The 10,874-nt window shown below is 47.5% G+C and overlaps 1 protein-coding gene across 1 annotated transcript; it reads right to left on the minus strand.

The window, feature by feature from the left end:
• Window positions 1-729: 729 nt before the first annotated feature.
• Window positions 730-4,881, minus strand: LOC123098825 (CBL-interacting protein kinase 9). The gene is made up of 15 exons (XM_044520901.1): window positions 4,529-4,881; window positions 3,813-3,875; window positions 3,656-3,727; window positions 3,385-3,492; window positions 3,201-3,281; window positions 3,010-3,063; window positions 2,806-2,931; window positions 2,639-2,728; window positions 2,387-2,509; window positions 2,162-2,272; window positions 1,834-1,950; window positions 1,697-1,753; window positions 1,336-1,410; window positions 1,166-1,242; window positions 730-1,075 (listed from the first exon to the last, which is right to left on the minus strand). Exons 1-14 carry the CDS (start codon window positions 4,715-4,717, stop codon window positions 1,171-1,173), a joined length of 1,338 nt encoding a protein of 445 aa, XP_044376836.1. The 5' UTR covers window positions 4,718-4,881; the 3' UTR covers window positions 730-1,075; window positions 1,166-1,170.
• Between the last annotated feature and the right edge of the window lie 5,993 nt (window positions 4,882-10,874).

Consider the following 10,874-nt stretch of genomic DNA (forward strand, 5'->3'; position numbering starts at 1 on the left):
GGCGCTAACTTTTGCTTTTGCCGGCAAAAAATAACGACTTGGAGGGATGAGTGGGGCATTTTTTGCCCGCCGGCGCTCAAAAAATGGCTTGGGAGCGCTTCTTGGGGGCGCTAGTGGAGATGCTCTAATAATTATAGTACTCCTATGGAGTAGTAAGTATGTAGTTAGGGCTGCTTCATGAGGCACTTCGGCCATGAATGTCATGGAGGCGATACTTGGGTTAAACCAAATTCAGGTCTATCTTTGATGTGGATGTTCTTCTTACCGTGGCCAGTGGCATCTATGGGTCGGGGTGGTGAGGCGGCAACAACGGCCTAGAGGTAGAATAATGTCCTCTCCGCCACATCACCGCTCCGGAGGTGTGCCTAGCGCGGCTTAGGATGTGTGGAGGTGTGTTTCCACCAGATCTGCTTGGGTCCGGTTGGTGTTGATCCCCAGCGTAGCCGTCTGGATTCAGCCAACGCTAGTGGTCATTGATTTGTTTGTAGGTCCTCCTGATTTATGTTATTCTTCATAGCAACGGATGGTGTTTTGATATGTTGGCCAAAGTCTTAGCACAACAATTTTTCGACCGTCAACTAGACCGGCTTCGGTGAGTAAGGGTCATGAAGATGCATCAAAACCCTCGCGAATGCTGGCATATTGCTGATCAGAATGCATGCCCAATACAAAAATAAACAAAGGCACACAACCCTGGCGGGAACTAAAGCAAGGCTTTGCCTTACAATCTCAAGTCTGAACTACCTTTATTCATCTTACGATTCTTAAATACTTGCAATACAAAAATAAAGAAAGGCACACAACCCTGGTGCAAACTAAAGCACATTCAGGATGCCTGTTAGGCACCCCGTTGCAATATTACAAGGAGCTTGTCCGGGAGGGCCTCGTTGTACATGTAAGTGTACAATCGCGCTCGGTAAAAAGAAGGCGCTGTCTTCAGCAAGAGACGGCGGACTGGACCATCGATGCGGTGCCGGAGAAATATACAGTACCCAGCGCCCAGCGGTATCACCTGAAGGGGTGGTCCATCGATACAGCACCGCAAGATAGTTCCATTCCGCAAAGTATCAATCATCTGGAGGATAGAGCAAACAAACATGTTAGGACAGGATGAGAAGAGGGTGGGAGAACAACAGTTAGGAGCTGAAGGAACATTGAAGCTCACCGCGACTATTTCGCTATTGTGTTGGATTCAGTTTTCCACACAATGTCTTTTAGTTCTGATGAGAAATTCTTGTAGAACTGCATGCAGTTATGAGAAAACAGTGTTAATTGTTTCAGAGTTCAGAATGTTTGGCGATTAGAATTGAAATATATATATAAATAATATCATACACTGTGAAACTCCAAGGTGTCCCCTCCAGTTTTACGAAGTTCAACCATATGGAGTGTTGGAGCAACCTCAAAAACCTGCAACAAATTGTATGCAATCATCAGGCTAGTACTTAAGCAAAGAAAAGGATCACACGCCAGAAAACCAGCAAAGAATGATTAGCACTTGGCATGAGAACTCAGAGCAAAAGTTGCTGCAGCCTTATAGCCATTGCGGTGGCTTTTAAAAGTCACTTAGTATTAATTTCTGTTTTCAGATACAGTGGCTGGTTGAACAGATCTTCTAATTAGGGGTAGCAGCAGAATTTTAGTGGCATTTATAATTAAGAATTTAATGTCTCGGTATCGGCGACAGAGTCAGTACCTCCGTTGCTACAGATAAATGGCCTTTTCTTCCTGTCTTGTCACCTTTCAATTTCATCTGGAAGTTCAAAAACAGAAATCCATATCAGTCCTGAACTGCTCAAATTCTAACAACCTCTTGAGGAACATAATGGTTACCTTATAATTTTGTTTTCGCACATTGAAACCAAGAGGGCCACAGGCTTCTTCTATTTTAGACATGATCTCTTGTGGTGTACGTTGCGAGGCAAAGGATGTTTCCCGCTTTACCATCCCCTATATATAAGGAAGGACCAAATTATTTGTGAACCAACAAGGTTTACTAATAATGCAAACTTGTGCCAAAAGAAGATGCCTAGATTTCTAAAAAGGGGCAATTAAGTGACTGGCAGAATGATACACCTTGCTTGTCAGTACTTCAGTAATGACATTGGATATCAAACTATCAAAACTATTCGATTATATACCAACAGTTCTATGAACCTACCATCATCTCTTTCTCAAACAAATTTCCGAGGTTGAATCCCTCCGACCTTGAAATAAGAGCAAATGCATTCATGGATTCTGGTTTCTCTCTTCTCTCCGCCACAAGGTGTTCCTACGAAATAGGAAACCAACAGTAATAAATAAACAGGAGCCATCGAAACATAATATTTCTGGGAGAACAAATATGTCAACTGCAGAACAGGAAAGGACATTCAGATTTAATTACCTCTGAACTATCGAATGCAGCATCGACATCTTCAAGGCTCACATCTTCATTGTGCTCAGAATGTGGTGGTTTATAATCCTTTTTGAACCATTCATCTTCCAATATTTGGGAGATTGTTATCCTCTGCAAAAGGGAAAACAAAAAGAGCAAGTGTAAACTAATTATTTTCTCATACTCTGACACAAATAAAGCTTCTAAAGAAGGAAGCTTCAGATATAGAAGAATTCGCAGGTGAGCATAACAGGCACTTACCGTGTGAGGATTGGGATCGAGAATGCGCTTAATAAGATTTCTTGCACCGGTAGAAAACCATGGTGGACAAGAAACATTAGCTCTGGTGATCTGTAGAGAAAACGGCAATAGTCTTGTTACTACCAATTTCACATGACAAGAAAGGTATGTCTACGGCAGCAACTTACCAATTTATACAGAGTCATTAAGTTGGGATCATCGAAGGGCAAATATCCAGCCATAAGGACAAATAAGATTATGCCACAGGACCACACATCAGCAGCCATACCATCATAACCTTTATCAGCAAGCACCTAAAGAAACAATCTAATGATTACACTCCTGAAACACATTTATTAGAGAAGGCAGAAACACAAAGGTAAAAAATTCACCTCAGGTGCAACATAATTTGGAGTTCCACAAGCAGTATGCAGAAGTCCATCCTCCTAAAATAAAAATAAAAAAGAGGTGATCAATACTCTTTCCGTTAACTGTTTCTCGTGTTCAAGCACAGTACCTTATGTTTCTGGAAATGAAAAAAATGTATACTTCTAGCTACTAGCCAACTAGGTAGAGCTCATACTTTTGTTTGCGGAGAAAATGCGCTGAGACCGAAGTCTGAAACTTTGAGAGCTCCATATGAATCAAGGAGCAGATTTTCTGGCTGCAAATGGTACATAAAACCTCCACAAATTAGGAAATGCATCGCGGATCATCAACGTAGAAGATTACATGTATCGAGAAGTGAGCAGGATAACTGGACAAACCTTGAGATCTCTATGGTACACTCCACGGCTATGACAATAATCAACCGCATTTATAAGTTGGTGGAAGTATCTTCTTGCTTCATCTTCTCCTAGCTTCCCAGAATTGACCTAATTGTCCACAAAATATTGATAATTGATAAATGAGTAACAACTAAAACATTTATGTGGCCTTATATAACCGACCTACAAGATAAGCTCGTGACATAAAAATAATAATTGCACGCTAAGTAAAAGCCATAATATCCAGCACATGAAGTTTTGAGGGCCTTACGATCTTATCAAAAAGCTCGCCTCCCTCAACAAACTCAAGAACCATGTATATCTTTGATTTGCTAGCCATCACCTGTGAAATGCGCACATGTTACGTGAGATGAAATATATAAAAGATGACGAGACAAAACTGTCTCTGCAAGAAAACTAGGTTGTACCTCATGCAGCTGGACCACATTCGGATGTCTTATTAGCTTCATTGTGGCGATCTCCCGTTTAATCTGAAATGAAAAGGCGGGAATAGATGGTCAGCGTTCATAATCAGACCAGATCTGTACGGAGGGCGCAGGAGTTGAGGTAAACATTACATCTCTAGCACCCTAGCAGTCGTGTTAGGTTAGATCACATCACATCCTTAATTTGCATATAGCAGAAGAAATATACGATATCTAGAAAATCCTCTTGTAAAATGAGCATGACGCGGGTGATGCAGGTGCAGAGTGGCCCCCGTTTAAGAGACCCGTTTTGCAAAGCTAATTCGATGATCACAATTTTCAATTCATATTCTTTGGCATCAACCTGTTCTTTGTTTTTATTAAAAAAACATGTTCTCTTTTTTTTACATTAACAACCAAAAATCATGAGCAAAGCTGACACCGGAAAAATAATCCCCACGGACGGACGGACAGGGAATCTCGACCATGATAGAGACCTCGACGTATAATTGTTATTTGGGACGTTCTTTTCTAGAATTAGGTGGTCGGTCCTCCGATGAATAAATTATGTCGATTTCGCGGTCGTAATTTAGGGGTTTGTTTCACTCCCAATTCGACGAATCAGCCCGCCTAGATGCATCGTTAATCATTAATTAAGGTGTTCCCCCGGGCCGGATGGAGGAAGGAGGCGTGGGATTGATTTGGGATGGACGACGGACCTGCTCGACCATCTTGTGCCGGAGGACGTGGTTGCGGTCGAGCACCTTGATGGCGCAGGTGGCGGCGTTGCGGGTGTCCTTGGCGATCTTGACCTTGGCGAAGCTGCCCTCGCCGACGGTCTTGCCGAGCTCGTACGGGCCCACCCGCGTCGTCCGCCTCGGCCCCCCTTTCCCGCCCGCCGCCGCCATCCCTCCTTTCTCCACGGCGGTGGTGGTGGCGGTGGCGGATCAATTAATCAATCAAATCAATGGATCAATGGATCGATGAGGGTAGGAGGTAGGTCGACGCTGGGTCGTTGGGTCGCTGGTCGGGTCTCTCCCTTCCTCCCTGCCGTTGGCTTTGTTTCGCTCTGGAATTCACGGCCGGTTTATAAGAGAGAGAGAGGATAGAGGCGGGGGCGGGTGGAAGCGCGTGGAATGAGACGGATGGCGGCGGGCGGGCGGCCGCACTGAGTGCGCGGGTCCCATCCCGTCTCCCCCTTCTCTCCTCCGTGGGCCGCGCATGGGCATGGGCACCGCTTGGCCGGGCCTGGGCGTGGCGTGGATAGCTACTAGTGCTACGAGCGGCCGTGACGGGACGGTAAAGAGAGAGGACCAGACCAAAAAAGGTTAGCAGTACGCTACGTGCCATCTATCCTTGCTTCGTGGGTGCGGGTAAAGCTGAGATTTCCCGCGTCTGTTTGTTCCGATCGCACTTTGGTCGTGGAAATGGCCGTCTCCGTGTGCCTATCCAGGGAGATGCGCGAGATAAACCGGGTCGGTCGTGCGGGCGCGTAGCTTCCAGGAAGGAGCGGCGGCGTACGGGTGCGGGCCGTACGCCAATCATGCACACGCTGAAAACGACCTCACCCGGCGGTCAGTTAGTTAGTCACCTCGGGTCGGTCGACGGCTCCAAGCCTGAATCTGCCGCGGCACTCCGCAAACACCCGCGCCCCGACAAAAAAGCCTAAAACACTTCGTCCACGTCAGAATATAGCGCATATTGCGCTTGTTTCTAGACGGATTTTATAAAGATAGCTATGTAGAGGTTGGGCGTGTGCTATAGTGTTATGTATCTTCTTGACGCTCCATTTTAAGTTAATAAAATCCACCTTTTATATCAGAAAAAAATAAATCAAGTTCATACTAAAAACACATGGTGCCTCTCGTGTCGGCCTGCGGGTCGGACTGTAGGTGCAAAGTCCCAGCACAATCACCTGGTCCCAATACAGTTTGGTGTTAGAAAGGTGGGTATCCCACCAAAACAAATGTAGATTAAGTGGGAATAATTGGATTCCCACTTAACAAAGTAGATCAGTAAACTAAACAGCATCGCGCCACTATCGAGCAACATGGTAAGGGCATCCCAACGGCAACCCGCAAATTTCCTCCTGTATCCGCAGACACGAGGGGAGGGGGGAGCGGGACTAGTCCGCGGCACGGATGCGGGAGGACGACATCCAACGCTAGCCGCATACATTTCGAACTTTTTTGCAACAAACAGGATGAAATTCATGCAAACACGACCGGATTTCATACAAACGCGGCGGATTTCATACTGACATGGGGGATTTCATTACATTTTGAACATTTTTTAGAACAAAAAAGGACACACCCCTAAACCTATCCTACGGCAGCGGCGCCCGGCGTCCAAGCCAGTGTCGTTTTCCATCCGCCGTCTCCATGAGCACCGACGATAAAGACCGATGAAGTGTAGGTGCGGTCTCCGGCAAGGAAGTAGAACAGGGGGACGGACCGGCCCACATGGGACACAAGGCACCGCCGCCTCCCGTGGCCTACTCATCCTCGAAGGAGTCCGAGACCTGTCCATCGCTGGTGGATGTGAGGTCCATGATGAAAATGGTGGCGTTGCTGTTGTCTTCGTCCCACCGGGGCGGCTGATGGTTCGTCGGCGGTGCGTAGGAGGCGCAACTGGCATTGTTCTCCTCCGCGATCGCCTGCAGCTGCGCCTCCGCAGCGGACACTTCCTCATGAGCGGTGGCTTGAGCGAGGATGGCATCGTAGATGGCACGCTGCTCTGCCACGAAGTTGGGCTTCGCCGCGGCCATGGCCGCCACGGCCTCCTCGCTCGTGTGCTCGCCATAGATCTGGCCCTCAGCCAGCCGGTGCTGCTCTAGGAGGAACAGGTACAACATGTTCCTCCTACGCCTGCTGAAACGCCAACAGAGGCGCTGGCGCAGGCTGCACCTCCGCCATGGCGGCTTTGAAGTGCGCCTGTGCCTGGTCCATTGTGAAGCCGGCGTGCACAGGAGGCGCGGGACCCGGGGCGGAGTTGTCGGAGCCCGTCTCCATCATGGTGTCGTCCTCGTCGTCGGAGACCTCAGGCGAGCTAGCTGGTAAGCCAGCCTCGATCCGCCTGGCACGGCAGCTATGCCAGGCGACGACAAGGGCGGCCACTGCATGCTTCATCTCCGGTGATAGACTGTCCCACGGTGCTTTCCCTCTAGCGGTCATGGCGAATGTGGAGGAAAGGAGGAGGATGTGGAGCGGATGTGTTGAGCTTTGGAGATAGCCGGGTGTGGGTTTCTCAGGCGGCGAGCCTGCTTACACTAGTAGAAAACGGAGCTTTAAAACCGGTTCGTAAGGGCCTTCAGTGCTTACACTAGTAGTACTATCGCTCGTCTCCCTCTTTTATTAAGTCACCCGACTTGCGGGGCCGGGGAGTGTGCCTATGGTCGGTTCTCAATTGCCGTCCCACATGTGTGTGCAAACGCAATATGACGCGCGTTCCATTCGGAGAGCAGCGTGCCAGACCGACCGACCGTCTGGGGTGCGACGCGAACGCGACGGGCGTGCTGTATACTCCGTACATGTGTACCGCCATTTTCTAGACGCTTTGCTCCATGGCGCGGGCGCAATCCATGGATACAAAATTAGTATACTATATACTATTTAAAAGTCAAGGGCGGGGCTTTTCCTGCGCGGTAGGCGGCGGGGCAGTTCCGCCTAGTCGGTTCGACAGAGACGCGAGAAGACGAGGGAGTAGGCTGCTACAAACGTAGGGCTGTGTGATTTGACAGCGAGTTACTGCTGGACAGGTGGGGCCCCGTGATTTGACTTGCCATTATCATTTTAACTGCGGCTCTACGACCCGCGTGAGTCTCCCAATTCCTGACCACCTCCATACAGGTGCCTCTCCCAATGCTCCACCATGTAGTAGAGGCTGGCTCTTGCATGAGAGCCCACTTCTCCACTTTTTCCTTGCCTCTCTTTCCTCCACAGATGCAAAAATGCCATGTAAAGCGCACTATTGTACTTACTTTTACTTGCTCCTACAGGTGCTTAAGCTTGCCACATAGGCATAAAGTCTGATGTGGCATGTTAATCAAGAAGAGAGAGACTAGTTTGCTGACCCAAGGAAGACCGGTGCTAAGCGCGTGTACCTAGGTGAAAAGACAATTTTGAGTCTATAGCTAATTAAATGAAGCAAACTTAGCAACACCATTTCATTGGAAGAGGTCACTCCTTGGCAAATGCAATAAATACTAGTACTCCCTGTGTCCCATAATATAAGAACGATTAGTCCTCTCTCTACGCATTTATCTCCACTCCTTTAACACAGGCGAGTTCTGGATTGGAGGGTTTGGAGGATAATAAATGATCATTAACTTGATTTTAGCCTTTTTAGTATTTGGATCCAAGCATGGGTGAGGCTAGCATGTTTTAGTCCTACTACTTTTAGTCATGGGACTAAAATGTATCCAAGCACCCTCTTAGTTTTATTTGAGGGGTGGGTTGTGCTGGACACCATTATTGTGACTAGCCTTTTTAATAGTACTATATGCATAATTTGGCGACGAGCGCTCTCTATATGTACCACCTTTTTTTTAATTTCAAGTTTTGCTCCATGGCGCAATCCATCGATACTACTGCTGTACAAAAGTATACATTTTTTAAAAGGCTAGAGGGCGGGGCAGTCTAGCTTGGTCGGTTTCACGAGAGGCAAGGGCCTTTGTGATTTGACGGCACATTACTGCTGGAAGGCGGGGCCTTGTGATATGACTGCTCGTATAAATGCGCCGACGACCTAATCGAGGAGGAGCAAAGAACCGTGCGGTATACTCAAGTTTTCCACTGGAGTAGTACTGCGACGGAGGAGCACGAAACACGGCAGCCCAGTGCCATATGGCGATAAAAAATGATCTAATTTGCTAGTCATCTCATTGTTAGCATTGTTCTATTCATTCCCTCAAAAAACATTGTTCTATTCATGCCTCGCAGAGAACATGACACGTGCGGCGAAACACCCGAAGCAAAAGATGAAACACAGGAGCAAAAGAAGAAGGAAGATTATCACCCCAAATGATCTAATTCGCCGCGGAGTCGTAACTGCTTCTTCATCGCCTCCACGACCTCCATCTCCTTGCGCATCTCCTCCGCCATCTTCTTCATTTTGTCCATGACGCGGGATTTCTCGATGCGAGCCTTCATCATCTGTTCCACGACCGCATTACGTACCTTAACAGCAGCCGGGTGCTCGATGCGGAGCTTCGCCAACTCCTCCTTCTGTTCCATGACGAGGGCCTGCAGTATCTTCATCGAGGAACTACTATTCTCATGCAGCTTCTTCCAGCCGGCGTTCTTCTCCTTCAACAGGTCGATCTCGTGGCAGAGCTTCGCCTTGTCCTCCTGAAGTCACAGGATTTCGCCGGTCGCCTTCTTCTCCGAGGCAATGCTCTTCTTCAGCAGCATCACCAAGCCGGCGGTCAACTCCCCCTGCTGATTGAGCTCAGCATGCATGTCGTCGAGGCTCTCCTTCAGCAACTCCATCAAGCCTTGGATGAACTCCTTCTGCTTACTGAGCTGATCGGGCATGCCGTCGAGGGATAACGACTCCAGCTCCGCCGGCGCGGCATGTTCGCCTCCGCGGCTAGGGCGCTCCTGGGAGCCATCGCCTCCCCGTGAGAGATCTTTCGAGGTCTCTGCGTGGCGGCGAGCCCTCTTTTTTTTTCCACAGCCTTGGTTGCCGCTCCCTTGTTATGAGTAGTTCTCGACCTAGAGCTCTGCTCACCGGCCATGGCAACGACGGACGAAGAAGAAGCACTTATGAGGAGGAAAGGTAGAGTAATTTTCGGTTAGGTAGTTCCCCTTTTTATAACCTAAGTACTAGCACTAGTACTAATACCTGCGTAGTGGGAACACGTTCAGGTTTGGTACGTACTAGCAGGTGTGAGCAGGCTTTCGAATGTGATGGGAACAAGGTAAAGATTAATTGATGGTTTTGGTTTCGAGGCCGGAAACGGCTCCCGATGAGTTTAGCGGAACATAAATTTCAAGTACCACACTGCAAAAATGCGTAAATATTATGTTACTGTCAAAAATTGGCACAAAATACGAAGGAGATCAATGGAAGTACTACTAGCAACCCATGATTTAACTACTCGCATGCGCGCAGTGGAGTAATAATGTCTTTCTTCCGCCCTCACGTCCACTCAATTTGCATGCGCTGTATTAATTGACCATCAATGAAGTGAACGACTTTACACGCGTCAAATTATCACATGGGGTGGATCTTGGTACAAAATTGCGTCCGCCCGTGTACCCGCGTGTGCGTGCGAGGGAATGAGTGCGTGCGTGGTGTGCGTGCACATCTTCTCTTCGTGCATGTACCGCCAGTATGGCTCAGGGAGGACGAGTACATTCTTCTGGAACCAGCAGCACGTCACTGTGATCAATCCACGCAAGGAGGTCGCGACAACGCCTCCACATGTGCCACGTGGCTTCATGAACTGTAAGAGAGACACTGTGTAGCGTGCCATTGGTATTCTAATTTACGTGTTTTGCACATACTCGAAGTACTAGTAAGGTACACGTGCGTTGCACGCATCAGATTTTGCAACCAAATTATGAATAAATACCACACTATAGCATGTAAGCTCTGAGTCAGTATGCCTGATGTAGCGCTTCGTTTAATTCTTATAGTTCATCTCATTCAAAATCAATTATTTTTTATAAAAAAGCTAAGAACGCGGGAATAGGAAAAACACGGGATTATAGTGGAATGTCGTCTTGAATCCTACAGGATTGTACGAGTGTTTGATTGTGCATAAAAAAAACGCAGAATTCTTTCAAAGAGGTTTGAGTGGATGGGATGTTTCCTATGAAATCTAGTGCAAATGAATCATATGGAAAAATTCCTATGGTTTACAATCCTACGAATCAAACAACCAAGATAGGAAAAATTCCTAATGATTAGAATCCTCCAAAATTCCTTTGAGAATCCTTTGAATCAAAGAAGCCCTTAATCTATTTTATGATTCATGGAATTGTGCGTTGTAAAGCATAAAGTAAAAACAAATAATGGCAATTCAACTAGAAAAAAGTTTGGGCAGTTATGATACGGAAG

Source organism: Triticum aestivum, chromosome 4D, assembly GCF_018294505.1.
Source record: "Triticum aestivum cultivar Chinese Spring chromosome 4D, IWGSC CS RefSeq v2.1, whole genome shotgun sequence".
Lineage (NCBI taxonomy): Eukaryota > Viridiplantae > Streptophyta > Magnoliopsida > Poales > Poaceae > Triticum > Triticum aestivum.